The 27,500-nt window shown below is 48.9% G+C and overlaps 4 protein-coding genes across 11 annotated transcripts in view; 1 reads left to right on the forward strand and 3 right to left on the reverse strand.

The window, feature by feature from the left end:
* Window positions 1-8,694, reverse strand: part of slc8a3 (solute carrier family 8 member 3) — a 63,477-nt gene extending 54,783 nt beyond the window's left edge. The window contains exons 1-2 of one of the 3 annotated variants that reach the window (XM_076023326.1): window positions 8,189-8,694; window positions 922-2,789 (exon numbers count right to left, since the gene is read on the reverse strand). In XM_076023326.1, the coding sequence (XP_075879441.1) occupies window positions 922-2,702 (1,781 nt within the window). In that variant the 5' untranslated portion in view covers window positions 2,703-2,789; window positions 8,189-8,694. Of the gene's footprint in view, window positions 1-921; window positions 2,790-7,416; window positions 7,564-8,188 lie in introns of those variants that run through there. The other 2 variants (XM_076023328.1, XM_076023327.1) reach the window with 2 other exon arrangements.
* dmac2l (distal membrane arm assembly component 2 like) overlaps window positions 1-27,500 on the forward strand; it is a 373,839-nt gene that overhangs the window by 165,621 nt on the left and 180,718 nt on the right. The gene's annotated exons all lie outside the window — the stretch shown is intronic.
* cox16 (cytochrome c oxidase assembly factor COX16) lies at window positions 17,224-21,879 on the reverse strand. The gene is made up of 4 exons (XM_076023351.1): window positions 21,719-21,879; window positions 21,291-21,368; window positions 18,541-18,609; window positions 17,224-17,597 (listed from the first exon to the last, which is right to left on the reverse strand). The coding sequence occupies exons 1-4, from the start codon at window positions 21,776-21,778 to the stop codon at window positions 17,481-17,483; spliced, it is 324 nt and encodes a 107-aa protein (XP_075879466.1). The 5' UTR covers window positions 21,779-21,879; the 3' UTR covers window positions 17,224-17,480.
* Window positions 22,745-27,500, reverse strand: part of actn1 (actinin, alpha 1) — a 38,391-nt gene continuing 33,635 nt past the window's right edge. For 2 of the 6 annotated variants that reach the window (XM_076023334.1, XM_076023329.1), the window contains exons 17-22: window positions 27,334-27,500; window positions 26,678-26,824; window positions 24,692-24,772; window positions 24,288-24,353; window positions 23,686-23,844; window positions 22,745-23,355 (exon numbers count right to left, since the gene is read on the reverse strand). The exon at window positions 27,334-27,500 is cut by the window's right edge and continues 13 nt beyond it. In XM_076023334.1, the coding sequence (XP_075879449.1) occupies window positions 23,197-23,355; window positions 23,686-23,844; window positions 24,288-24,353; window positions 24,692-24,772; window positions 26,678-26,824; window positions 27,334-27,500 (779 nt within the window). In that variant the 3' untranslated portion in view covers window positions 22,745-23,196. Of the gene's footprint in view, window positions 23,356-23,685; window positions 23,845-24,287; window positions 24,354-24,691; window positions 24,773-25,689; window positions 26,217-26,677; window positions 26,825-27,333 lie in introns of those variants that run through there. The other 4 variants (XM_076023331.1, XM_076023330.1, XM_076023335.1 and 1 more) reach the window with 3 other exon arrangements.

Below are 27,500 nucleotides of genomic sequence, written 5' to 3' on the forward strand. Positions count from 1 at the left end.
GCAAAGTCACTGCATTGCTGTTGGGTAGTGTTGCACACAGATGGTGGCAGCGCTTAATGACAGAATATATACAGATATATATTCCAATTGACATGAACCATCTACATTAGTCATGGATGCTCATGATGAAATTACAAGCTTGAGTTTTTTTTTTTCTTCGTTAGCTCGACTGCTTGTCTGTTACTCATCTCCTGAATCCGAGATTCTTGTTCATCATGCAACACATTCCTCCATTCTGCTTTCTAACTGGAGCAAACATGAAACAGATAGCAAAGGGAGAGAGGGGGATCAAAAAAAAAACCCTCTATAGAGTTCAACAAAACAAAAGCGGCGGGGATTAGAGACGCCAGGGAGTCTTACTTAAGTACTTCCTGTTTCCAGGGCTGTGTGACAAATCCAAAAGTTTGGATCCCGACGACGCGCAGCGAATTGTGCTTCGACGAGAGCGAAATCTCTTGACAGGCAAAAACAAGGAGACGTAGGCGGCAAGCCCCCCCGAAAGAAAAAAAACCCTCAAAAATCGGCAATGGGTGCAAACGGCACATGAAAAGGTTACCAAAGCATGTGCTAAATTAAAAGACGTCGAAAAGGAAGCAGTGAGTAAAACATCTCAGCATCAAGGGCAGAATCTGAATGAGACATGAGTGTGTGTGTGTGTGTGTGTGTGTGTCTTTGTGTGGTGTTGGATATCATGTCGAAAATTATGTAGCTGTCATTTCCCAGCACCGTCAAACAGTGCTTATGAAACAATAGGAACAAAATCAGACGGATACAAGTACAAGCAAAGAAGGAAAATATCTTATTTTCAGCTAAAAACATTTCACTTCATCATCCTTACTTAAAAAAGGGGATGGGAGTAAATCGCTGGCAATCACCTCCTCCACAAACACCAACAAAAAAAAAAGAGGAGTTTAGACTCACCAGGTCTCGTCATTTTTAAACTCCAGCTCTCCGTAGGTGTCTTCAAAGTCCTCTCCTCCACCTTTGGCCAGTCCCTCCAGGGTGCGGAAAGGCACGATGACCGTCCCCCTTGCTCCCGAAGTCCTCAGCACTTTCAGCTCCACCATGCCGATGCTCTCGCTGATGTGCGCGGAGCCACTCTCAAAGGTGAAAATGCCCGAGTGGTCATCGTCCAGGATGGTGACGGTGGCCACAGCGGGGAAGCCCAGCATAGCCTTGGGGTACGGCAGACTGTTGGCCGACAGCACCTCGTCCTCTGTCTCCAGGACCCGCAGGTTGCTGAGCCGCACGAAAAAGTGCTCGTCCTCCTCGAAGATGTCGTCGTCGATGATGCCGATGTTGATCTCCTTGAACATCTCCCCAGGCTTGAAGACCACCGTGCCCTCTGTGAACTCGTAGTCGGCCCCGGCGTTGGCCGAGCCGTCCTCCGTCTTGTAATCCACGTAGACGGTCTTGTTGATGTCGCCGCCCTTCCTGCCGATAGTCAGGATGGCGGCGCCGCAGTTCTCCAGGCACTGGTAGACGGCAGGCTCAAAAGCCACGCGCGACACATACTCCTCAGGCTCCTCCACGTGCACCTCCTGCACACTGGCGCTCTTCTTGGCCTGCTCAGCCACGTGCTTCTTCAGGATGTTCCCGGCGCCCGTCATCATGCGCGTGGCCTGGATGCGGTAGAAGGCGCGGCTCTTCTGCTGGTGCGACAGAGCGTAGTAGTTGGCCATCTCCACCAGCTGGTCCATCTCTTTCTCCGGGTGCTTCTGCTTGAGGTCCTTGAGGATGCGGATCATGTCGCGGCGGGACTCGTCCACCTCTTTGCCCTCCATCAGGCCCATGAGGTTGCTCACCGCGCCACCGTCCATGAAATGAGAGTTGACCATCTTGCCGTCCATCTCGATCCCCTTGGAGCGCTCGGCCTCCGTCTCGATGATGACCGCCCTGTGCTTGTCGGTGCGATACTTCTTGTGCATGAACTTGTAGAAGAGGAGGCGTCTGTCTGCGACCCACGCCAGCAGCACGCATATGGGGAAGAAGGCCAGCGTTAGCAGACCCTCCCACACCTGCACCACGTTGGGGGTGAAAACCGCTAGGATCATGTAGAGCCAGATGTAGGCGAAGATGCTCCAGCCCGCTGTGACGAAGAACACCCGGAGGTGCTTGACTTTGCGCACCTCTCCTTGGGGGATGACGGACACGCACAGGCCGATGATCACAAACATGTTGAACGCCGCGCTGCCCACGATGGTGGAGGGGCCCAGCTCGCCGGGCTCGAAGTTGTGTCCGCAAACCTCAATCACGGAGAGCATAATCTCTGGGGCCGAGGAGCCCAAGGCCATGAGGGTGAGGTTGGACACAGTTTCGTTCCACACCCGGATGGTGGTGGTGGTGGTCTCGCCGTTGGGCCTTTTGACTACAATTTCCCTTTCCTGAGAGGTGATGACCTCGATCGCCGCCATGAAGCGATCGGCGATGATGGACACGCCGAGGAACATGTAGATCATGGCCACAAAGTACACAATGACCCGCGCAATCTTGTCCCCCATGGAAGGGTCCTCGGGGTACCAGATGGGCAGGATGATCCCGTGTTGGCACTTGTGGTTCCCCGAGCAGGTGGCATTGCTGGGGCTGAGCGTCGGGCTCGGGGTGGTCCGCGCCTCGGTACACAGGAAGGCCACGGCCAAGGAGACCAGCCCCAGCCAGAGGCAGGCGGACGACTTCGGCTTCATGGGCCTTGATCCCTCCATGCGCCCACCTTCTTCTCAAGGCTCCTTACCACGCTGAGGGTCCCTCTGGGATCCAGCACTGGGCTTTGTTGTCTGTCCGCCCACCACCTGCAGAACATAGCAAAACCAAGACAGGAGGTATTACATGAAGGGTCACACTGGGTCTTTACTGTAGAGTTCGTTCAGGGGGCAGCAGTCACACAGACACAGATGTGTAAAAAGGTTCTCTGCATCACTAAACTTTGTCGCATTGCTCCGATCACACATAGCACCGTGCTGCGATGGCTCACACTGTCACCTCGCAGCAAGGGGGAGGGACACACATTCAGTTCAAATTCAGTCCATTTTGGGTGGAGTTTGCATGTTGTTCTTGTTTGAACGTGCGTCACTTTTCACACACAATCAGAGGACATGCACGTTCGGACCTGTGGTGCCAGGATGGACCCCTTTTTGTGATGGAATGGTCCAAAGATGTGTGCAGTTGGGTGACTGTAAACTTTCTGGAGTAAATACGAGGATGAATGTTTTGTTTGCCTCCGAGGCCTTTGACAAACTTGCATCCGTCACCCAGTGACCCTACTACTTTCCATTGCAGCAACCCTGCAGTAGAATAAAAGGATGAAGGGACACTTGTTTCTATGGACTCTTCTGTCCAGGGTGTAACCCCACCTTCTGGGGTGCTGGGATTTGCTCCAGCAACCCCCTGCCATCCCCAAGTGCAGGATCATTAGCGGTAGAAAATATATGGCTCAGTGACTAACGCAAATTCAGGGGTATTCCAACATTATTTTAAGGCCAGTGCTCGCAGCGTATCCATCTGTGTCCATCTCGGTGACACATCCATGATTAGAGATCTGTCACTTCGTGTGTAAACAATACAGGCAACATCTTAATAAGATCACAGCCCATGGGCCCGTTGCCGAGTGCAAAGTTTTATCTGCCGCTCAGACGTCATGTGGGCCTGAGTGCGCTGGTCTGAAATCTCCAGGGCGCCACACAGCTCTGAACTGCACAGCTTGCTCAGCAGGCGCCGCAGCCGTTGCCAAACGAAGCAGCAGCCAAAATGTCGCATTGGCAAAAAAAACAGGGGAAAACAGAAAGAGAGAAAACGGCAGAGGGGAAGGCAGGAGAGGCAAAAACCCGAGACAAAAGCTACAGATGTCCCGTCCAAATTCATTACACGCCGAGGGCTAACCGTGCACGCTTCCGCGAGAGAGAGAGCGGCCTTACGGTGACAAAACAAAGCCCCGTCCGCCAGAGTTGAAGCAGTAAGCGACTCACGCAACCTTCTCATCTGGGATGACGTCCGACTTGACTATTCTTTTGAGGCAAGAGGAGCAGAGAAGCCCCTTTTGATACACGGCTGCTGCGGGGTAGAACTGGACGGGTACAGAGGAGTCCAAAAATGAGGGCTGTGCCTCTGTCACACCTACGAGCCCCTCGAGACACGCAGGAGTGGGTTGGTCGGAATTAAAATGATCTCTTCCGAGAGACAGCGACTCTACCAGTTAATCATACTGTCCTGAATTCACCGGAGGATCTGGCTTTTATCTACCCCCCCCCCCCCCCGCCCCCCCCGCTATTATTACCATCACACTTGTTTCCATTTTCCGTTCCGCTTCTTTGCGGAGCTCGCCGTGCTTCAAGTCTCTCCACGCTTTGTCGCGAAAAGTGCATTCTTATGTTCAGATTCTTGGTTAAAAGGTTGATTACCTCTGGGGCTGCCGTGTGTGCGCACGCACACACACACACACACACACACACACACACACACACACACACACACACACACACACACACACACACACACACACACACACACACACACACACACACACACACACACTTCAATGTACTTTGGGTAAAAGCATCCATTAAAGTGCATATGTTATGCCGTAATGCAGATTTCCTGTTTGATTGAACCACCAGGGCTCCGCGAAGGATCTGAAGACTTAAAATAAACCCCAAACACACAGAAATACGAGACTTATTATTATCTTTTTTTTTTTTAAATACTGTTTGTCATCCCGAAAGACAGTTGGCCAGATTGACAGAATCCCCAGTGGAGCTGTTTGGGAGGCGTTTTGGAAGCGCTTGCACCGGTTTAAATGCCAAATGTCCCTTGAGAGAACTTGAAAAAACAAATGAAAAAAAAAAAAAAATGGCAAAAATAAAAATCCACTTAGGCAAAAACAATTAATTCACGTGGGGATAAATTACCCCTTGTGTTCCTCAATTCACACCATCAAATTAAAGGCTTTTATTTGGAACAATTATCACTTCTTTCTGGGAGGTTCTATTCTCTTTTTGCGACTCAAAAGAAGAAGTTTGCTGTGGAGAAACTTGGTGGCCACGCAGAGAGGAAGAAGACGTGAGTGCGCCGAGACGTGCTAATCGATCTGCTGGCGCCTCGTTTCGATTGTAAATCATTTGTGAGTTTTGTGGCTGCAACGGGCAGAAAAAAAAAATCTTGAAATTGCTCTTTTCACAGCCCGTGCCGTCACGGAAACTCCAGACATCCTTAATGCGAGGCCCGCGTCAAAATGACCTGCCCTGTGAAAACTGTGCAGCGACGTTTCTCAGGCAAAAAGGGAGACGACGGCCGACTCCCTGGTTGCTTTTCCGAGCGGGAGCGGCGCCTGCTGACCTGCCGGCTCGTCCTCGTCTGTTTTATTGCGCGGCGGCGAGCTGGGATGGATGAGCACAAACTGCAGTGAGGCGGAAAGAGACGAGGGATCCAGAATTTAAATGCTGGAGAAGCCACCGGCTGTGTTGCAGCCACAGTGATTAGATGGCTGCTGCTGCTGCTGCTGCTGCTGAACAACAACTCGAAAGAACCCACAAGAACCAAGAGTGTTCGGTCCAAGCCGGGCAACACATTTTTAAGACTCCTGAAGAATTTCTTGTCTGCGGCCTTTAGTTGAGGCTGTTTGGATTTTTGTCTGAAAATAAATAAATAAATAAATCTGAAAAACTGTGGCTTTAACACAAGCTGTTGGAGGGTTTCTGTAACCCCAGCAGAGGAGTTGATGGGGTTGGGAGTAAATGTGTTCAGTCAGCCTAACCCCGGATAAACACACACAACAAACAAACCGCAGACCTGCAAATCCAAGAACAAACTCCCAAAACGACGCAGACTGTTTCGAAGATTAAAAAACCCACAGGATGAGAGTGAACACAGTGAGTCCACGCCTTCAAACCGTCACCTGCCTCCATTTTCACAACCAACAAACTGATCAAACAAAGGCGGAAATGATTTGTTCACATCTATGCTTAATACATTTCCAGGATCCTCCCCCGTGCCTTTAGCGATGCTCTCAGACGGGCTGAAAGCCTCGCTTCATAGGTCATTATGTTTTTAACCTGCTCATGATGACACTGCCTGACTCTGATTGGAGCCCAGGAATTATTACATTAACAATTATTAATACAACAATAATGAATTATTCCATTAATAACAGCCGGACATATTTTGAAATCAAGTGGCGTCTACAGTCTCACACGCCTGGTCAGAAACATGCTTGACTGTCCCCTGAGCAACACCCAAACATTAACAAAGTCGACAGGTACGTATTGATGAACTGATGGGTCGATCGGTTTGCTGATCGGATGACTGACAAACCCTTCAAGAGGCCCAGGTCGACAGTCTGGAGTGACGCTCGTTAAAATAATTACATGCAGGCACTCGGGCAGACAGCTCAGGTGTGGCACCTCGGGAGGATTTTGTGTTTGAATAATTGATTTTTCTATTCTCCTTCCTTTTGCGCGCTCGGCGCCGCCAGGTGGTTTCCCAGTGTGTACCAACACGAAAGCTGCGACCCTCCAAATTAGGCAGCACAAAACAATTTGCATGCTAATTACCGTTTTTAGGGATTGTTGTGTTTTCGCCTTTGTGGAGTGATCGCGAGGGCGGGTTGTCACTGGGGCTATAATTTGAAATTCCTAATCACAATTATTCCGCAGTGTCCAAAAAAAACAGTGCATTAAAATCTACTAAACATACGAGAGGAAGCAAAAAAAAAAAAGAAACTAAGAGTCATGTTTGACAGAGTGGAATCTGAATGAGGGTGAAGTTCATCTTGGAGGTATTCCAATTAAATCCAACACCGACCTCCTGAACCCAGTAAAATCTATTTAATCCAGAACAGAATCAACTTTGGCTTGGCATTAGCGCCTTAGCAGGAGATTTTAAACATACTTTAGCATGAAATTAATTGATGGAGAAAATTGACTGTATGCCAGATTATGTCTTAATCCACTGCGGCGAACACAGGCCTACATCAAAGGAACAACACTGTGTTTGGATTACAGAGTTGCAGATGTGTGTTTTCTGACAGCACTAATGGATTAGCTCATCCTAAAAAGGGAATTTGTGACCCCTCTGGGTAATGCGTCCCAATGAATGTGTTTTCTTTTTGTTTTGTTTATTTATTGTTTGTGTGCATGTGCACGAGTTAAGTCCCCCGAAAAGAGACAAGCCACACGGACTAGAACCGTTCAGATTAGATCAGCAGCAACAGAGGCCCGGCTTTGCAGTGATACAAACTGAGGAACAGCGTGTTTTATCTTGAAGAGCCTCACACCTAAAACCTTGCACTCACAATGGCCAATTGAGCCAGAGGCACAGCTTTACTATTTAGCCAAAGCAGCAATGATTAGCATTTCCAAATTGTGTTATTAATACAAAGGATTTGTGTGTGTGTGTGTGTGTGTGTGTGTGTGAAAACACCGATACCTCGACAGATTGCGCGCCTCCCTCCTTGTGCTGGCTGCGCTGCCTGCCACGCAGATCTCTTTCATTTCCGCTATTTCTGGACGAGGCTCCGGTTTAAGGAGGTTACTTGAATTGCGCGTAAAGACGGACTCAGCAGACACACGGCGGGCCTCAGCTGTTGCTAATTAATCATCCTCGGTGCTACCTGAGCGGGGAATCCCTGCCGGTGCACCTATAGGCCCGCCGCCTGCACCGCAACTTCAGACAGCGCGCATTTAAAGGTGCGATTAAAAAAATAAAAAAAATAAAAAAAATAAAAAATAAATAAATAAAAAATGCATGCACTTACTCTACTGTCCAATCAGTGTCAGGCGGCCCGGCAAAAAAAAAAAAAAAAGAAAGAAGAAGAAAAAAAAAAGACGCCGGCATATAGATCTGTCAATCAGTGTGTGTATTTGGACCAATCAGCAGGCTCGCCGTGAGCTACGCCAATTATGTGGATGTCACACCCATGTAGACGGAATCACGAATCCGTTTCAAGCACCATGCGCGGACACACACACACACACACACACACACATCACTCATCCGCTCCACGTTTGCAGCAACCCACAGAATCTAGCGTGTGCGTGCGTGCGCGACATATTCTAAGCAGATTCGTCGTCGGGTTCGTCATCAACACGATCACCGGATGCCAAGGTTTAGATTTTGTGTTTTTGGTTGTTGTTGTTGTTGTTGGGGTTTTTTTTTCTTCTTTTCTGTTCCCATCCCCACTGTAGCCGCCGCCTCCTACCTGGATTATTAGGATTCCGCTGGGTTGACGCCGGGGAGGCTGCGGAGCCGCTCCGTCCCCGCCTCCCTGCTGGCCGTCTCCCGGTGGTCGTGGCGGATCCGGATGCCAACGGGGCCGGTCCGGTGTCAGCTGCCGGTGCGGTGCGAACGTGTGGAGGAGTCGCCCCGCGGAGCAGAAATCCACGCTGACGTCCTCGCGCGTGCGTGCGCGCGCGCGCGCACGGACACATACACGCCGCGGCAGCCGTAAATTTAAATTTAGAGAAATAAAAAACGGGTGGAGGGCTTAAAAAAAAAAAAAAAAGGAAAAGGAAAGAAAAGAAAAAGCCAGCCAACCCTGGTCAGCCTGCTGCTCGCTGCCCGCTGGGCGACCTGAGCGGAGCTCTGCTCGCCTCGGCTTCCGCTCCTGGAGAACCTCCTCCCCGGATTCCTCCCTGTCTGACGGACTGACCGGGTCGCCAAGCTGTCATCGACAGAGGAGGAAGAGGCGGCGGAGGAGGAGGGTGAAAAGGAGGGTGGTGGGGGTGAGGAGGGGAGGGAGAGATGGATGGATGGATGGATGGATGGATGGAGTGGGAGGAGGAGGGGAAATGGGGGGAGTCGGTATTTTAAGATAAGAGATGGATCCTGTGGTGTGAACCGGGGCCGCGCGGCTCTTCCCTCCTCCTGCAAGCCGTGAATCAGCGCCTCCCTCCTCCTCCTCCTCTTCCTCCCCCTCCTCCTGCTGCTCCTCCTCCTCCTCCCTCCTGCTCCTCTGCTCCTGCTACAGCGCAGCAACAAAAGCAGGCAGGAGAAATTCCGGGCTGCCGCTCCTCTGCTTTCGGCTCCTTGTCTGTAGTATCGACGCACTGCAAATCACATTCAACCAGAGCGTCGCGGCTGAGAGAGGCAGCGCTGCTGCTGCTACTGCTGCTGCTGCTGCTGCGCACCGCGGTGCACCGGCGCGTGAGCGTCCGCGGCTGAGCGCACCATCGGAATGAGCGACGTCCGAGCGGCTCTGTGCTGCTGATGATGCACGATGATCCCTCGACGTTGTCCCTCCTCGATTAGAAATTATTCTTGGTATATACGCAGGCGTGAGGCGCACGAGAGAGAGAGAGAGAATGTGAGAGAGAGGAAGCGGGGAGGGGGGGATTGTTGCGCGCGTCCAGCACGCAGACCGGGCTCGTTAAGGCGCGCAGCACGTCACCATCGTTTGGGAAGAAGAAGAAGAAGAAGAAGAAGAAGAAGAAGAAGAAGAAGACCACACGGCCCAGCATGACAAGTGCTCACAACAGCAGGGGTTGGATGGAGGGAGGTGGTGTGTGTGTGTGTGTGGGGGGGGGGCTGTCGTGGAGGAGTGATGGAGGCATCAGCCAGCGAGGATGGACCCTGCTGGCTGGATGCTGCTAATTCAAGAGAAATAAGCAGCAGCTGGAGCTGGTGTGTATTGTGGTGGTGGTGGTGGTGGTGGTGGTGTGTGTGTGTGTGTGTGTGTGTTGGGGAGGTGATGGGGGGCACCAGACACGTGCCTTTATAAATGCAGCGGCTGATCGCACCAGACTGGCTAATGTCTGTCAAGTTTCAGCAGCAGCAGCAGCAAGAGACGACGACGACACAAGACTCCAGACGCCAGTTTCTATTTCAGGAAAGTACAATCGCACCCCGTGGATCCCCAAGCTGAGTCCCAGTGGACGGCTCCACGACTCAGCGCTTCCACGTAGTCTGCATTGCACATCCTTGAGTCACACAATGACACCAACGGGACTGTCTTGGTCAGGAGTGAAGCACGACCTCATCAGAGAAACAACAACAACAAAAAAGATTGTTCGTGGTTCACTCTTGGAAGGCTCCTGTCCGGTTTGCTTGCCAGTAGTTCAAGTATGAACGGACCAATCGGCAGATCAATTGGATAAAAATGCGGAGTTGTTGTCACATGTCTTTCATCCTTGCATGTCAGAAGGTCCCGGTCTCGACTTTGTGGCGCTCGACATCCCAGAGTTTGCTGCCGCCACCTTCGTCCGTCAAGTTACATACATACATATTGAAAGTTTGATCAAATTACACTAACACTGCACTGCTGTACAATGCTTTCCCAACATATGGCGTTACCCTCATGAACGTGGCATCAACAAGCGTTGAGGTAGCAAACGTTACCCAAGCAGTAGTTTGCCATACACATAAATGTCTGAAAGCCCCTCTTACAATTGTCGCGGCCAAAGGTAACTTTTTGCTATTGAAATGTTTGCGAAAAGTTTTCCTTTTCCTGATGTGTGCACGCATTATTTTGGCTGACTCTGTAAAGTCCTTGTATTGCGTCTTTGTTGCCGCGTCTCTTCCGACAGGGACCCTCGCAGCCCTGTTTGCATGTGCAGCTCACAGTCGTCAAGACAGACGGAGCGAGAACCAGAAGACGGCGGCGGAGCAGGAGGATGTTGACACTGCAACCACCTCTAATTACACAATCACACAGGCCTGAAGCCGCAGGAAGGGGAAGGCAGGAGGTCCCTGGGCTGGCGGAACAGTGTGCTGAATTAATACAAGTGTTTAACAGCCTCTTAAATTAATTAGCAATTAATCAATAATGAATTATCATTAATCCAGGCAGAAATGACACGGGGAAGAGGTGGCGGTGGCGGTGGCGGTGGCGGCGGTGGCGTGAGAGTTAGAGTTCCTCTTCTGAAGGATGGAGTCTTTATGCAGAGTGTGGCGCCGAGAAAAATCAATTGGGTCCGTTTTTAATTACATTACGGAATCGTATTAGCCTGTTCAAATTTGCATGCCCGTTAAAAGTCGCATTTTATGCAGACTGCACGACGGCCTGTCAGTGAACTTCAACTAAAGAGCGGAAAAGTTCAACTTTTTCCCATTTTGCTTGCTCCCCTTTTCAGAAAGCGCACGCTACGGCACACACGGCATTTTGTGATGTCACGAGGGGCGGCGAGGAGTCTGCCGAGGTTAGGTGACGACGATTCCATGTGGCCTCTTCTTTTTCAATCTCTTCCAGACATGCAGAAGGTCCACTGAAGACACATTCACATGCATTTATAGTCCCGTCCACAAGGGGGAGGGAGCAGCAATATTTTGAATTTCCATCAATCTGTCCATTTTCAATACCCGCTTGTGTAACGTATTTTTTCCGAATATAATTGCTGTAGTTCAATTATTAGCTCCACAATCTAAAATCTAGTTGCAGATAGGCATGGCTTCTTGGACTAACCGTTTTAGCAGGAAGCTAAAACCCTAGCATTTTAGTAGGAGGCTGTAAACAGAGGGCTACATGCTGTTTTCTGGAGATGGATGTTTTTTTTTCGTTTTTTTTTTGTTTGTTTTTTTCGTTTTTTTGGAGAGCAACACTGGGGTGGGATGGGCAGCTGGGGGGACGACACATTATGGATCCCTTCATTTTTAAGCCAGAAAATCAGAAACCTTCTCCTTCCTGAACTACATGGGGAGGGTGCAGCAGAGGACCCCACCCACCCAAACACACCACCCATGCTTTGCCGGTGTTGGTGCAGCTGATAAGGTTGTAAGCATTTCTGAATATCGTGTGCAAGGGTGTGTGTGTGTGTGTGTGTGTGTGTGTGTGTGTGTGTGTGTGTGTGTGTGTGTGTGTGTGTGTGTGGAGGTGGGGGGTAGTGTAGGAGAGAGATCCTGGCGTGCCGGCGCTTTAAGAGCACCTGCAGCCTTCGCGTGTGCGTGCGGCGGTTCCATTGGAATTCAATGCTCTGCTCTTGCCTCTCCCATTAAAGTCCTCCATGCATCCAGCGATGATTAATGGATTATACTTGTAATCAACGCAGCGCTCCGGGCCTTGCGTGCGCGTCAAGGGCAGGAGGCTGGAGGCGCCATCGATTCCCCGGGAAGAAACTTCTCTCACCTCTTTCTTCTGGCAGAAAGAACACGGACAGAACTCCCAGAGTTTGCAGCCCGGGACGCCCGCGGGCTCAAGAAGCAGAGGGCTTTGGAAATGGGGAGGCAAAACTTGGAAGGTGATTCGGTGAACCTGGGATTGGTTTTTACATGCACTGTCCAAACAGCGAGGTGTTGAGGCCTCCTGCTAGTGTCAGGAGTGAAGGTCCAGCCGGGAGTTTCGTCAAACTCTTGCCAAAGCCTTTCAAGAAACAAGTAAATCTCCCGGCACCCTCAGTGGCTTATTGGATCTTCTTTTAATGTCAGAATAACCCAGTTTTCAGTTTGAGTTTGAGTTTGGAATGTTATAAACAATAAAATAGAATTGAGGAGGAATTAGAAATTACCCTCAAACAACATCAGCAAAAAAGAACAAAAACAATGCCTTGTCACTTAATAATTGAAAAAAGCTCATGTTCAAAAGGGTCGGGAAGGAGTTGTGAGTAACTTTTCTCTCTTAACTTTTCTCAAAGTCCTGCCCCTTTTTCCTGGGGTTGCCACATCCTAGAGTTTCAACACTGGGACATCTCGTGGGGGGTGGGATGGAGATCTCTCAAGTCTGTCGACGGAAGGGGGAGGGGGAAGGGGTCGCTCAACCAACCCTATCTAGAAAACAGACGGAAATCAAATAAGGTTTTGTCATTTTCCCTAAAAAAAAATGGGACACATTGTGTCCCGTCAGAGATTTTATTTTTCCCGGGACAGGCGGTGAAAAAAGAGAACAATTCTGGGAAAAACGGGACGCGTGGCAACTCTACTTTTTCCTTTGAGAGGACTACTACATCCTTGCTAATCCCTTTAGCTGCATCTAGGCTTGCAGTCACTTCCTGCTGCATCTATGCTAACCTCCCTCGAGGCAGCAAGTCTCGCGGCCACTTCCGAGCCGTGACTCTCTGCTTCCATCACACACATCCACCACAAAACTGCAAGTCAATTGTAAAATAAACTAACTAAGCAACAGACAAACAATGAGCTTGTCCTGGACTCATCCAAGACGGATGAAGGAGGTTCCAGGAGTGAAACCGGAGCGATGCAGCTGCTCACTCTTTTCCCCGGCGGGCGCCCTTGTTTTCTCTGCATCAGGGAACCACAGGAGCCGGGATCAGTTTCATTAAAACCTCTGGCATGTCAGCAGCGGCGAGTCTGCAGCGGGACGCAGCACTGCACAATACTGCTGCACTTGCAACCTTGTGCTCTTTTTTTTCTCAAAGCTTTTCCTGCGTCCGTGCTGCCATCAGCGCTCTGCGCGGCGCCGCCGTCTGCAGGCTCCCGTCACGTTGCAACAACTTCAGCAACGAGGAGGGGAGGAATTAAAACCAAAACACACACATACAGACACACACACACCACCGCAGGGCAGCGTCCACTTACAGCAGTCAGTAATGAATAGTGAAGTCGTGAAACGAGAAAGGTGAAGAGTCACCTCGCATCAGGATCCGCTGACCTCCAGGCTGCAGGGCCACTTCCTGTCCCTGTCCCTGCCTTCCGCCAGCATAAATAAGTGTGTGTGTGTGTATGCCCGTGTGTGTGTGTGTGTGTGTGTGTGTGTGTGTGTGTGTGTGTGTGTGTGTGTGTGTGTCTGATCTGGGGTGTCACTGCGGCTCAGCTCGATTAAATGCACAGCTTTGGTGAGGTGACGCTGCTGACACGCACCTCACACACTGTCACACACAAGCCAGACTGGAGTTTGTTGTCTGAAGTATAGTCACGAGGCAAGTACACACACACACACACACACACGCACACACACACACACACACACACACGCCTGAAAAAAACAAACAGACAACCTCTAGACAAGATTGACGTCCATCCTGAGAAGCTCCGTATCTGAATCACATCCGACGGCTCGGCAGCCTAAAAGTAGAACTGAGTGTCACACCGCTGACATTTCTGTGATTGGTACTCAACAGCGACAGTCTGAGTGGCTTTTTCGTCTTCATTTTTGGCTGGTTTGAGTCGTTTTTTTCAGGACAAAGGGGGCGGAGCTTAAGCTAGGATATAGCTGTGGCAAAAAAAAAAAAAAAAAAAAAAACTAGCTAGCTTGCGAAGGACCGCCCCCCCCCATCCCCAAAACCTCCCTTCCCACCCGTCCTATAAATCTCCTGATATCAGCTCCTCTTCAGGCACCACGAGGTGGGCGAAAGCTAAAACCCAGGCCAGCGTTTTGCACTGCACACGCACCACAGGCCTCGGCAGAGGCAGAGCTGCCCGCCGTCCGCAGCTGCAGCCACTGGAGCCCGGCGCTGGCTGGCCGGCTCACTGGTCTGGAATATATTGTGCAGCAGGGAAAGAGAGAGAAAGAGAGAGGGAGAGGGACACCCACGCTGAGTTGCGTTACGTCACAACCAAAAGAGTCGACGAGTGAGAAGAGGAAGAAGGAAGAGGAAAAAAAAACAAAACAAGCCCTCCTCTCCCAGAGCCTGATGGCGAGGAATGGAACGGAACGCAGGATGACACAGAGATCAAAGTGGATCCTCGTCCTCCGTTCGGGGGAGCGAGAGCGGGAGTGACGGCGGCGATCTGTGCCCACTGCGTCAGGCTCGTTATGAGGGTGGGTGGGCGGGGGGTGGGGTGAAGGGGAATGAAGTGCAGCAGCCGGGGGGCACATTTGAGTGACCCTCTATTTATAGAAGCAAAACGAGAGAGAGAGGGAGAGAGCGAGAGAGAGACGGGCGAGAGATGAAGTAATAAACACAGAGAGACGTCCTGGGGAAGAGGAGTCGCTGTGGAAAATGACCTCAAAGTGAGTCAGAAGTGGCGGCTGAGGCGTTCACTGACCGCAGGACCGTCGGCTTTGACACACACTGGGAGGAGGAGGCCGGGGGGGGGGGGGTCGCGTTTCTCACAGACTGCACATTCACTATTTAGAAGCCGGAAGAACATCCAGAGAAGCTTCCCTGCACGCTGCTGCCAGTGTTTGTTGCACAGCAGGACGCAGAAATCACAGCAAAGCGACAGAAGCCGACCGTCGGCGGGACATCACACACCTCACACACCTTTCCAGGTGAGTGGCAATCGCTTTGTGTCGCCACATGGCATCTCTCTGACAGCAGATGGCTGTCAACAGAGGGCTAACTGTGCTGCGAATAAAATCTCAAAAGTGCATAATATAGGACCTTTGAAAATACAATGACAAACAGTGACAAACCCCCCCAAAAAGAAACGATCCAGCAGGGCTATCTTCAATTTCTAGGACGAATCTTATAATAATAATAATAATAATAATAGTAACAATTAAAACACAAATCCAACTGTTTTTTTTTTTTTTTCTGGGGTGAGACGGATCTTCTCCAGGCTCGTTTCTGTTTGCTCTTCAAGAACACGCCAACACCTCTAATCTTGGGCGATAGCAACAGTGAGAATTATTCATCCTCAGCGTCGGGAGCAGACACATTTAGGAGAGAGGAAGAGAGAGAGCGAGAGAAGCTGATTGGTCCAGACTCACAGGGCTGCAGAGAGGCCACAAAGTTTTAAAAAATAAATAGATAATAATAATAAATCAAACTTCACACTTTCACACTTCAGACCTGCTGCACGGCTCCTGCTCCTCACATCTCATTAGTGGTCCTGCTCCTGGCAAATATTCAATCTGGCTTTTTTTTTCCTTCTTCTTCTTTTCATGTCCGATGCATTTTTCATGGCCCTTTCTTGCTTTTTCCTGCAATTAAACATTTAAGGGACACGTGAATGGGTGGAGGTGGGACTCGTCCAAATGACTCTGACTCTGAACTTCTCACACACACAATGCATGGACGCGTCGCATCTTTTGCCGTCTCCGCCCTCACACGGTTGGTTTGAAGTGGGGCTCGGCGGTGGAGTCACTTGCGAAGGCGACGATGTCACGGATGGTTCGTTAGAGAAGCAGTGCACGTTAATGTGCTCAGCAGCACTCATCATCATCTTTGACTCGATTCAATGGAATAATGATCTATATATACATATACATGTATATACAGTATATAAGAATATAAGACATGACAGGAAGAGAAGAGACGTTCTGCTCTCATCTCTCCATCAAATCTTCTGTTTTTGATTCAGCCTGGATCTCACAGGATTCGTCAGCACGTTAAAGCATCTGGTTTGTTGAAAAACAACAACAAAAAAAACTTTCACAGCACTTCTTTGCTGAGCTTTCATTCCATCTGCGGCAAATGAATAAAATAAATCTGTGCTGTGCTCACACAGTGAGTGGTTGTGAATGGTTCCTGTCCAAGAAGAAGAAGACGAAGGAGGAGGAAACATCTCCTCCTGAACCGGCCTCCTGCTCATCTCTTTACACAATGGTACCTGGTTGAGTCTGGCCATATATTGGTTTGGTTTCAGGAGGAGGACTCATATTAGACTTGGATGCATTTCTTTCAACAACTAAAAAAAAAAACCTGGAGTAGAACACATGGACAACATGGAGCACATGGTTAACTGCCGAGGCCCAGGAGAACTCTGAGAACTTCCAGGTCCACAGTGGGGCGACTCAGAGCTGCTGCTGCTGCTGCTGCTGCTGCTGCTTCTCCAGACTCCTGGGCCACATCTGATCCGGCGTCAAATGACGGGATAATTTCGCTATGAGGCGTTAAATTTAGACACATAATGTTTCCTCCACGCATTCAAAAATAGCCAAACGACACAAACACAAGATTTAAATCTCTGCAAACCTGCGCAGGAAGGAATAATAATCATAATCATCATCATTATCGTCACCATCATCATCATCATCATCATCATCGGGCAGGAGACGGTATCTGCATTTCCAAGTGTTTTAAATAAATAAATAAATAAAAACACCAGTGACTACAAGAAATGAATGTGCAGCCGTTTTCCCGGAGAGCTGAAATATATTCATTACATCTCGTTTCGGAGCAGTCGCATCATCTGTCAGTCAGCCAGCCAGCAGCTCCGCTCGTGTCTCCTCGCTCACCGGGCGGGACGGCAGCAGCCATCAGAGCTAATGCACGTTCTATTATCAACACAATAAAGCCGCCGCGTCGCAAACACCGTAACTGTCGCGGTAACGGATGATTGTCGGCGGCTGCGGAGAGGAGAAGTGGAGAAGTGGAGAAGTTCGTTCAGTCTGCGACGCTGCGCTGCTTGGTTTTGTCTGGCTGGTTTCAGAAAATATCGGAAAAACAAAAAGAACAAAATGGATCAAGAGCACAAACATTTATTGACACGATGAAATCACAGGTTGATAAATATCTGCACCCCGCTGGCTGTCTGACAGGAAGGTGACACGGTGCGGGGGGCAGAGGCGCCGCCTACTGGTTGTTTTAGGTATTACTGAGGAGGATCTGCCACCAGCAGGGGCAGAGGGAGGAAAGGCGTCCAGGCGCAGGGAGCCACTCGCTGTCAAGCTTTGGGCTGAGTCCGAGTTCTCCCAGGAGCCTCAGGCTCCGCCCACTCCCTCAGCTCTCCTTTCCCCGCTGCCGACTCCGCTGCTGCTCCTGGTACTCCCGGGAATCCTCCCAGGGACGCGGCCCTCGGATGTTCTTCCACTCGTCCAGGTTGGCCTCCTTCATCTTCTGCAGGAGAACAAACCGAAGAGGAAAAAAACATAATTCAGGATATTTCTTTCTTTCATTTTCGGCAGCAATGAGCAGTTTCGCTCCCCGTCCGCGCTCATTTTGGGTCTCTTTTCTCGGTCCAAATCGCATGATGTGCTTTGAAAAGGCCAGATGCTGAAGTACGCTGCAACATCTGGAGAGTTGCAAGCGTCAGACTGTCCTGCCACTCGGTCCGAGCGGAGACCAGTGTGAGGCAGGACGTTCTGCAGGCGTCCCGTCTGGAAATATTAGCAGCACTGCGACTGGAGAAAAGCCCGTCGACCACCGGGCCAATGGGATTTAAGAGCTCCTGATTGGTGGATTAAATGTCTACGGAAGAGGATTAGGGCCACAAGAAGAAAAGAAATTAAGATAGAATTTTTTTTCAAGCTTCCAATTCGAGAATAAAGTTGAACTTTCAAGATTAAAATTGAAATTTCGAGAATAAAGTTGAGGGAAAAAAAAAGATGACATTTTGTGAATAAATTTGAAATTTTCAATTAATGTTCACGTGAATTAAGTCAAAATGTCGAGAATAAAGTTGAAAGGCTCTGCGCCCAAGTCTAGTGGAGCACTTCCGTTTTCGCCAGTTTCCTGATTACTGCGTGGGTGAACCTTGTGGGATACGCCTGTTTCCTGAAGTTCACTTTTAACTGTGGCTAACTGGGTGAATCCACCATCCACCTCATTTACAAAACTTCCACTTTATTTGTCTCGACTTTATTCATGAAATTTGGACTTTTTTTACGACGACTTTATACACAATTTTTTTTAACATCAACTTTTTTGACTTTATTTTAATTGAAAATCCAGAAGATCTCATTTGTTTGGGGTTTGCAGCTTCCTGCGAGGAGACGCTAGATTTCCTTGAGTCAAAACTCTCCGTCGGCGTTCCCTCATCGCCCGACCCGCCTCCGCTCACCTCGTACTCCCCCTCCAGCATCACCGACTGCTTCTGGGCGTTCACCTTGGCCTCCAGCGACGGATCCAGCTGCGAGCAGGCAGGCGTGAAAAGCAAACACTGTAACTCGGAGTTTGACGCTTTGGGCAGACATTTTAAAACAACTCAGCAAACGGGAGACAAAGTCGTTAGAGACAAGAAGACGCGAAAACGAGGGAAGGTCTCCCGCAGGGAGGTGAAGCTGTTTGCCGGCAGCAGAGTTTTTCCCGGCAGACAAACATCCGGCCCCGTCGAGAGAATCGACCCTGCCGCACGCTTTTCAAAAACGATAACGATCCCGTGGATTTGCTCTCAGCGTCACCGGGCTGAGGATGAGACGGAGCGACGGCGGGGCCAAAGTCGACCGAGTCGTCTCTGCTTTGCAATTCAAATTGATTTAGCCTGAGAATAGGAGCGAAATGAAGTCCACTCTGAATCATTACTTCTAATGAGTTCTAATATTTCACAGCAATAACGCCGCCGTTACTCAGCTGACTGATGAGTTTCATAATTCCACAATTGATTTTTAATTAGACCTACATCACTACAGCTAATAAATTACACGCAGGATATTTTCCAGACGTCACACTCTGGAATTTACTGCTTAAGTCGGTGATGTCAAACTCAAATACACAGTGGGGTCAAAATGTCAAACTTGCACAAAGTCACCGGACGACGTTGATATTTATTGAAAAAAAAAAAAAAAAAATCTTCCCCTCAATATAACACTCAACCTTTTTGTATGGACCCAAACAAGTTTTGCTTCTATACAATAAATAACATGCAAACTCCACACAGAAAGGCCTGGAATCAAACCCACAACCTTCTTGCTGTGAGGCAGCAGCGCTAACCACTGCGCCACCGTGTCGTCACAACCTGCGTTTTCAGTTTGTCGCAAAAAATAAAAGTGATATTTCTAAAATTTCGACAAAGTACAATTGAGGCCGCAATTCTCATCAAATCTTGTTCCGCTTTGAGGAGGACGGAGCTACGGAACATTTTGCATTTTGCATTCTGGGATTTGTAGTATTAGAGGTACAAATTTGGCCCGCGGCCCAGAGTTTGACACCTGTGGCTTAAACATTGTACATCATCGTGTGGCACCATCATCACCACGAGCTCCAACGCTAGCGTGGCAGAGGCAGAGGCAGAGGCAGAGGCAGAGGCAAAGCGGAGGCTCCTCGGGTGACGCGGCGAGGACAAAAGAGCTCCAAGTTTGTCTTCGCCTGCAGGCTGAGGTCAATCAGCAGAGAGCAAGCACACACACCGGATCACACGGTGACTTAACCCTCGCGCTGCGGCTTTAATCGTTTCAAATGGGCAAACAGCTGCGAGTACAGCACGATGCGATGCGCTCGAGCAGAAGCTGGGTGACTGGGTTTTAATCGTGTGTATTTTGACAACTGTTTCAGTGTGGCGGCGTGCGCTACATCTCGTGTGCACACGCCCGGCGAGCAGAGCGGGATCTCTGCTGCGAGGCCCCCCCACCGCCGCAGGCCTCATCAGCCCCAGAGAGAGCAGCGGGGAGGCAGCTGCACGGCAGCACTGCCAGGGGGCGCCGTCCATCGCGCGGTGCAGCGCTGCCTCTTGTGGGCAGAGAGCGGCAGAGACTCACCGACCATCTGGCTCCCAGCAAGGCCACGTGCGACCGTGTTCATCAGAGCAAAGTAGTACAAACAGGCCCCCGCTACGCTTCCCAGCCAGGTCACGTGATTGTGACGGCAAATAATTAAAGAGCGGCATGTTGACTTTGCTTTATTTCGAGATGAACCGCACCGTGACCGCGCCACACCTCTGGAGACGAGCACTGCAGTTTGGGGATCTCGCCACTGGGAGGAGCTATTTCACATCGATTAGTGTTTCGGATTTTTTTAAACCATAGCTTCCAAACTCTGGCCCGCAGTGTCATTATATTTGGCCCGCTGGTATTATACAGCACATGTACCACTAATACGACAAATCCCAGAATGCTCTGAAGGTATTTTGGCGCGTCAGTCAGGACAGGACGTTCACTGAAGGATATTATCACGATGACTTCATTGGTTTATTGTTGTTATTTTATTTTTAAATGTATTATTAGCTAGTGGAATAAAGGTTACTGTTGAAATTAAAATCAGAAGTCTGCAAATAAAAAAAGAGGCATACGATTGTTATTTATATTTTGATTATTTGAATTAGTTTTTGTTTTGTTTTTTGATTTTGCATGTGTAAAATACTAAGTATTAAGCTTTGCTTCTTCCATATTCAGGTTGAAGCAAAACTTGTTTGGGGTCCATATGAAAATATTTTTACAATCAATATCAATGTTGGCCAGCCACTTTGGCCAAGTTTTATATGTTGGCCCCACTTTGTATTTGAGTTTGACACCCCTGCTTTAACAGCAGGCTTTTTGTCCAGAAGGAAATCGCGGGGTATAAGTTGCATCCGCTGATATGGTTAGAAGTCTCAATATACACCCATTTTCACATCTGTATTCTTCATACTTGGACAACACTGGCCAGCAGCCTTGTAGTGATTACTTACAGTATCTAAAACCATCCTATACATAATAAGGATTATCAGTGTGGAACCGTCACCTGCTGGCTAGAGATGCCTCACTAACTCTGGAGACCTTTGTGACATCACGAAGGGCAACTTCTCTCACTCTAGTGAGACTACGGAGAAGGCCACAGACACGTGTTCATAACCAAAACACAGGTGAGGTGTGATGTGCGAGTCACTGAACCACAAACCTTTCTTCTGATCCTCTGGGCATCGTAGCGGATTTGCGTGAACTCCCGCAGGCCAAAGGAGCCTCCAACTACGAGCAACTGAAACGCACAAGGGTTCGTGTATGACTGTGTGATTCCCAAAGACAGACAAACTGCTTTCTGACGCGTCAATAGCAAAGACAACGATGTAGAAATGCGAGATGCGCAAACAAAAGGGGTGTATAGTGTTTAACTAACGAGTTGGAATGAATAATCGAATAACCACCGTCGAGCTTTAGGGCGGCTCAGCATTATGTTTTAAGTTACTGTTAGTTAACTGCATTAAACTAACGAGGGGAAACAAATGAAGAACAGGAATTGAAAGTAACGCAACTACATAACAACACCGCGGCATGTTTGACAGTAGCTCTGCTTGCAGATGTTCAGCGTGATTTTAAAAGGCTACATACCAGCATAGGGACTCCATACTTCACCGTTTTGTTCCGCCGCAAAGCCCTCAAGTTGAACATGACTCTCCTTTTGGCTAAAAGTCCATTTTTCAGCTCCGGGTAGCTACACCGGCGGGTCAAAGTGACAGGTCGGCTCGGGACGCGCTTCCTGGATGGGTCCGTCGCTCTAAAGCGTCCGTAGAGCGCGTGACGCACAAACAGGGTTCCGCGGTGTGCATTTGTTTTTCTGTCATGTATTTGTTGAATCTTTAACTATGCGTTCCGTCATTTACAGCTGGACAAACTCGCACACATTTTTGTCTGTCTTTCCTCTGGTACATACGCCAACACATCGTTAAAATTGTAGATAGATAGATAGATAGATAGATAGATAGATAGATAGATACTTTATTTTTCCCTATGGAGGTGACCCTCTTTCTGTGCAGCAAGGGACGTGGCATGGCTACAATGTTACTAAGGAAAAAACGTGTTGTGATTTTACTTATAGAGATTACGTTTCTAGAGAGCAGGTGCAAAGCGACAAAAAGCAGGACAGTACTGTCCTGGTTACAATTTTTTTTTTCCTCCCCCCGCCCCCAAATAGTCAACGCTAAAGTGACAATGTAATGTTGTATTTAATAAATCCCTTTCTTTATGTACAGTGTTTAATGTGTTCTATTTTGATTTCTACCTTTCCCTTTTTCTTTTTTTTTTATACCAGAAACTTAAAGCAACCCAATTTTTATAAATCAATGTCTGGTAATGTAGATTTCCCCATTTTCGTTTTCGTTCAGTTTTACAACATCCAGGTAATTGGTGTTTTTTTTTTTTTTTTATAGGAGTGAAAACAGTATTGAAACCAAACAGCAAGAAATGTTTACTTGATTTCTTCTTCTTTTTTTTTGGCTCTATTGAAAATGAACAGATGATGCCATAAGCCTTTTATTTATCTACTTTGACTTTTCCCAGTCTTAAACTAGTCCGACGGTTGAAGTCCCCTGTGGCAAAACAATCTCCCTGCAGTAAACGGAGAATAAGAGAAGAATGTATAGCAATTTTTCTTTATTACAATTTTGTCTCTTATTTTCAATCAGGTGAAGAAAAATACCTTTTTTGTTCAGTATAATAAAATATGTTAACTTTATTCATTTTTATGAAGAAAAACAATGACAACAAGAAAATAAAAACAGAAAAACAAAACATTTTTTCTCTCTCCCTCTTTGTAAACCTGGAGAGCTGCTGCATTGCGTGGAAAGCAAATACAACGGAGACAAAGTGTGAGGGAGCTGTGAAGAAGTGGGAGGAGGAGGAGGAGGAGGAGGAGGAGGAGGAGCAGGAGGACAGTGACAAAAAAAGATAAGGCCAGAGACGTAGAAAAAAAAAAAACAGAACCGAGCGCAGTAGGACAGGAGCGGTGCAGGCGGGCAGCTGGAGGACGTGGCGGTGATCAGAGCAGGTAGGCTGGTGGTCCCGAGTCAGGACGACTGACAACAGAGTGTTCACAGGTCGCTCTCTCCATACAGAGCCGTGGAGAAGGACATGTAGTCGAGGGCCCCGGGCACGCCGTCGGGGCCGGTGTACGGGGCCATTCGGGCTATGCAGTAATCAGCCTGGTCTGGAGGCAGCTCCCGGCGCAGCTCGTCAGCGAGGATGTAGTTCTGCCAGAGACGGTCAGGATACAGACATGTTTCAGTGGAGGAACACAAAACGAAGCACCATCAAGAGGAAAAGCTGGTGTCTTGTGCTGTAACAATCACTATTTGGTGTTTTAAGTGTGCATTTTGACAGGTTGGAAGGTTTAACTACTGCACAGCTGTCCACATCCAGTGTGGTGTCAAATTCAGAAAAATTGTTGCTGTTTTTTTTCCCTCCAAACTGTGAGAAACAACTTCTCCCCAGTTAATGCTAATAATTCACCAGCTTCTCTGGGTCAACTTAAAGTGCACTCAAGTGCAATCAATTCATCTTTTGTGTCTGTGGCAACGCACCTTGTCTCCGGCCAGAACTTTGAAGGAGGCCATGACCTGGTCGGCCGTGTCCGTGTCGGCCGTCTCCCGGGACATGAAGTCTATGAAGGCCTGGAAGGTGACAACGCCCATCCGGTTGGGATCCACTATGCTCATGATGCGGGAGAACTCATTCTCCCCCTGGTGGTGAGATAGGGGAGGTGTAAGGCCGAGACACTGGCGGAGGCGGTCTTAACAATGCACTAGAAAAGTTGTCATTGGTGTTATATCTATATATTTTAGAAATATACATACATATATATAGATATATATACATACATATATACACATATATATATGTATGCATATATACATATACATATATTTGTATGCATACATATACATATATATATAAATACATACATACATACATATATATGTATGTATACATATATATAGTATTAGTATAAATTGATTTACTGTACAATGACAGTCTTTGAATTAAAAAATGTTAACATCGACATATACAATATTAAACAGATGATCAAATTAAAGCTACAGTTATCTATTACCGTTTAGGTGGCTGCTGCTTATCACACTCAAACAAATGGTCATACTTGGGGGAAGTGTGCTCATGGCTTTACCAGGTTGTAACCAATGGAGATAAGGCAGGTTTTGAAGTCTTCAGCATCCATGTATCCTAATCTCTTCTACAAGGTCAGCGATGAGACCAGGAGGATGGAGAGAGGCGGGGAGAGGAGACGAGAGGAGAGGAGAGGAGAGGAAGACGAGCGCGAGAAAGAGAGGAGTGAGGAGGCGAGCGGCAACCATCCACAGGTGGACGTTGCAAAGAGCGGAAAAATCACAGAGGACAACGTGAGAGGAGGAAGAACAAAGATCCAGGGGAGGAAAAGTAAAGTGAGGGAAAGTTAAAAAAAAAAAAAGAGGGGAGGGAAGTAAAAGGGGGAGGGAGGAGAGGGAGGGAGGTACAAAAGAAAGAGACAGCGATTAAACCTCTCGCCGCGGGGGCGTGGCTACGCTCAGGTACCTGTGCATCGTTGGCGATATCGAAGCCCAGGCTGATCAGGCAGGCCTTGAACTCCTCCGCGCCCAGAGTGCCCGAGTGGTCCTGGGGGGGTTGTGTGGGGGGGCGGGGCCAGGCGAGGCGTCGGAGGGAGGGGCCACAGGCCATGCAGCGACGCATACAGCGGTGTCAGTGACGGTGAGGAGGTGGTGGGGGGGGTGTGGTGGGGGTGGACGACAGGGGGGAGGAGGAGGAGGGGTGAGGTGGTGTTGGTGGGAGGGGAGGGGTGCAACCATGCACGGAGGGAGAGAGGTGGAGGAGGGGTGGGGGTGGGGGGGTGGGGGTGGGGCATGCATGAGACAGAGAACAGAGGACACACACACAGAGTGCACATTGATTAGGATCTGGCGAGTGACCACACGGTGGCAGCAGTGCTGCCATGCTGGGCGAGAGCATTCAGAGGCGTTAATGTGCAGTGGTGCAGGCAGACTACTGGGCCCTGTGCCGGCTGGGTTAGCCGTATCGCTGATGGCACACGTACCGAACATCCACAACACAACCAAACACATTAAGCACACATTTAAGATCAGGGCAGCCCACTTTAACAAAAAAATAAAATATATAAATAAAAGGCCCTATGTTGAGCAAAAAGTCCCGACCCAACAGTTTCCCGCTCATAAAGGGTGCGTCCGATTGTGGAATTCAGCCCTCTGTGATGTCACGCAGGGCTGATGCGGCGTTCGAGACAGATTCCTCAGATCAGGACAATATGGCCACCTGTCATTTTAAATGGGAAAATAGTTTTTACTTTATGATCCCATTGGGCATAATGTGAATTTATGTCAATAAGTTCTTCCCGCCAGCTGGAGCCTCAGCCAAAATGCCCTCCATCCAATTTAATGTTTCACTGGAATGAACTTCCTATTTTTTCATTAAAAGAATGAAATATCTCGAGAACACTGCCATGAACCCTCTGAAGGTTTCTTCTTTTAAATTGTATTTCTCTTCATATAAATCCTCTGTCGGCCAAACGACAGTGCAAGAGGACGGTGAGTCAATGTGCTAAGATCAGCTGATTGTTTCAGCGGCAGGCTCAAGGATCGATTAACTAAACTGGAAAAAACCGCAGTGGAGGAGTAGGACGAGGACGAGGAGGAGGAGGAGGAGGAGGAGGAGAACTTACACATGAGGAGCTAAATAAAAACTCATCCATAATTGGTGCTGCTGCAGCGACACGTTGAGCCCGAGTGTAAACACGACGCGCCGCAGCAGGTTTCTACAGAAGCAGCCTTCAATGGAAAGATATTCCGCAGCTGCTGCCGCCGTCTGCTGAAGGTGTCGCCGCCGTTAGCCTGACCTTAGCGCTAACGGATTCCGACGAGTCGACATGAGATTTTCCGAACCGCGAGTCGCCTGTTTTTTTTTTTTACGCCCTGATGCTGAAATCGTCGCCGCTGCCTCGTTCGCACGTCCCAGAACATCCCGGTTGTTAGCGCTACTGTTAGCCACGCGTCATCTCACCTTGGTTCCTTTGGCTCACCGATGAATTCTAAATATATACCAAAAACAGAAGTTTTTTTTGTTTTTTTTAAACTTGTGGCTGACAGGAAAAAAGAAACAGTAACTTTTCCCCCCCACCGTTGAGTTGGATGAGAGGACTGATTCCAACCAGATGAGGACCAGAAGAAAAATGGCGTCAGTGTTAGCGGACGATTGTTAGCGTAGCTCTGAGGAGGCCAAGACCTCCGACGCCTCTGGTTCCCTTCTGCGGTTGTGGAACTTTAATGGTCTCTTCATGTTTTTAGGTTCGGTCCGGTTGAAGTGCAAAACTACCAACTGTCACCAACAGAGGGCGCTTCTCAACGCAAAGCCAATAGCCAAAGCTCATTAGCAAAAACCCCTCTTCTGCCGGTCCTCCTCGTCTGCGTGTCCAAGCCACCGTGGCGGCGGCTCGGCTCGGCTCAGCTCGGCTCAGCTCGGCTCGGCTCGGCTCGGCTCGCTGATACTCACCCTGTCGAAGTGGTTGAAGGAGGCGCGGAACTCGTTGAGCTGCTCCTGGGTGATGCCCTTGGCGTCCCGCGTCAAGATCTGGTTCTCGATCTCGTTGATGGTGCGGGCGATGGTGGTGAGCAGCTGCTCCCAGCCCACACGGATGTGCTGCGGCGGGAGACACGGCAGGACGGAAGGAGGTGAAGCGGGAGGCGGCGAGTCTGAGGGTTTTTGTTGTTGTTGTTGTTGTTGTTGTTGTTGTTTTATGAGTGAACCAAAAAAACAAAAGAAAACCCCTAAAATACGACTTTTACCCAACACAAGAGAATGAAATGAAAACCTTCAGACTCACATCTCCTTCTCACAAACATTCTTTCCTAAACACAACTCTCTCGCAAAATGGCCATTTTTCGGAGTGTGTGTGTGTGTGTGTGTGTGTTGAGAAATCAGTGAATTTAACAGAATGGACTTGGTAGCGGCTCCTAATCTTAGACACACACCCACGCAGTAGCTTGGAGGAACATGCCAGCTAATGTAAATTTTTGCAGGAGGAAAAAAAAAAAAAAACTCGGTGGGCGTCTGGGTGTTTTTTTCGCCACTGTGAGCCCAAAACTGTGTGTGGTAAATAAAGCAGAACCGCACGGATCGCCCTCCACGGCAGCTGTTTCTGTATGTACCTCCATGGTGTATTTGGTGTGTTTGTTGTCGAAGATGAGGGCCTCCTGTATGAGCTGGTGGTCGCCCTCCAGCTGGTCGATCTTTGGCTTGTAGTTGACGATGCTCTTCTCGTACTGCCGCAGGTTGGTCAGCTGGTCCTCCAGCGTGCCGTTCATCTCGATGGAGA

This window comes from Nelusetta ayraudi, unplaced genomic scaffold, assembly GCF_046127955.1.
Source record: "Nelusetta ayraudi isolate G7.1 ecotype Tasmania unplaced genomic scaffold, CSIRO-AGI_Nayr_v1 ptg000015l, whole genome shotgun sequence".
Lineage (NCBI taxonomy): Eukaryota > Metazoa > Chordata > Actinopteri > Tetraodontiformes > Monacanthidae > Nelusetta > Nelusetta ayraudi.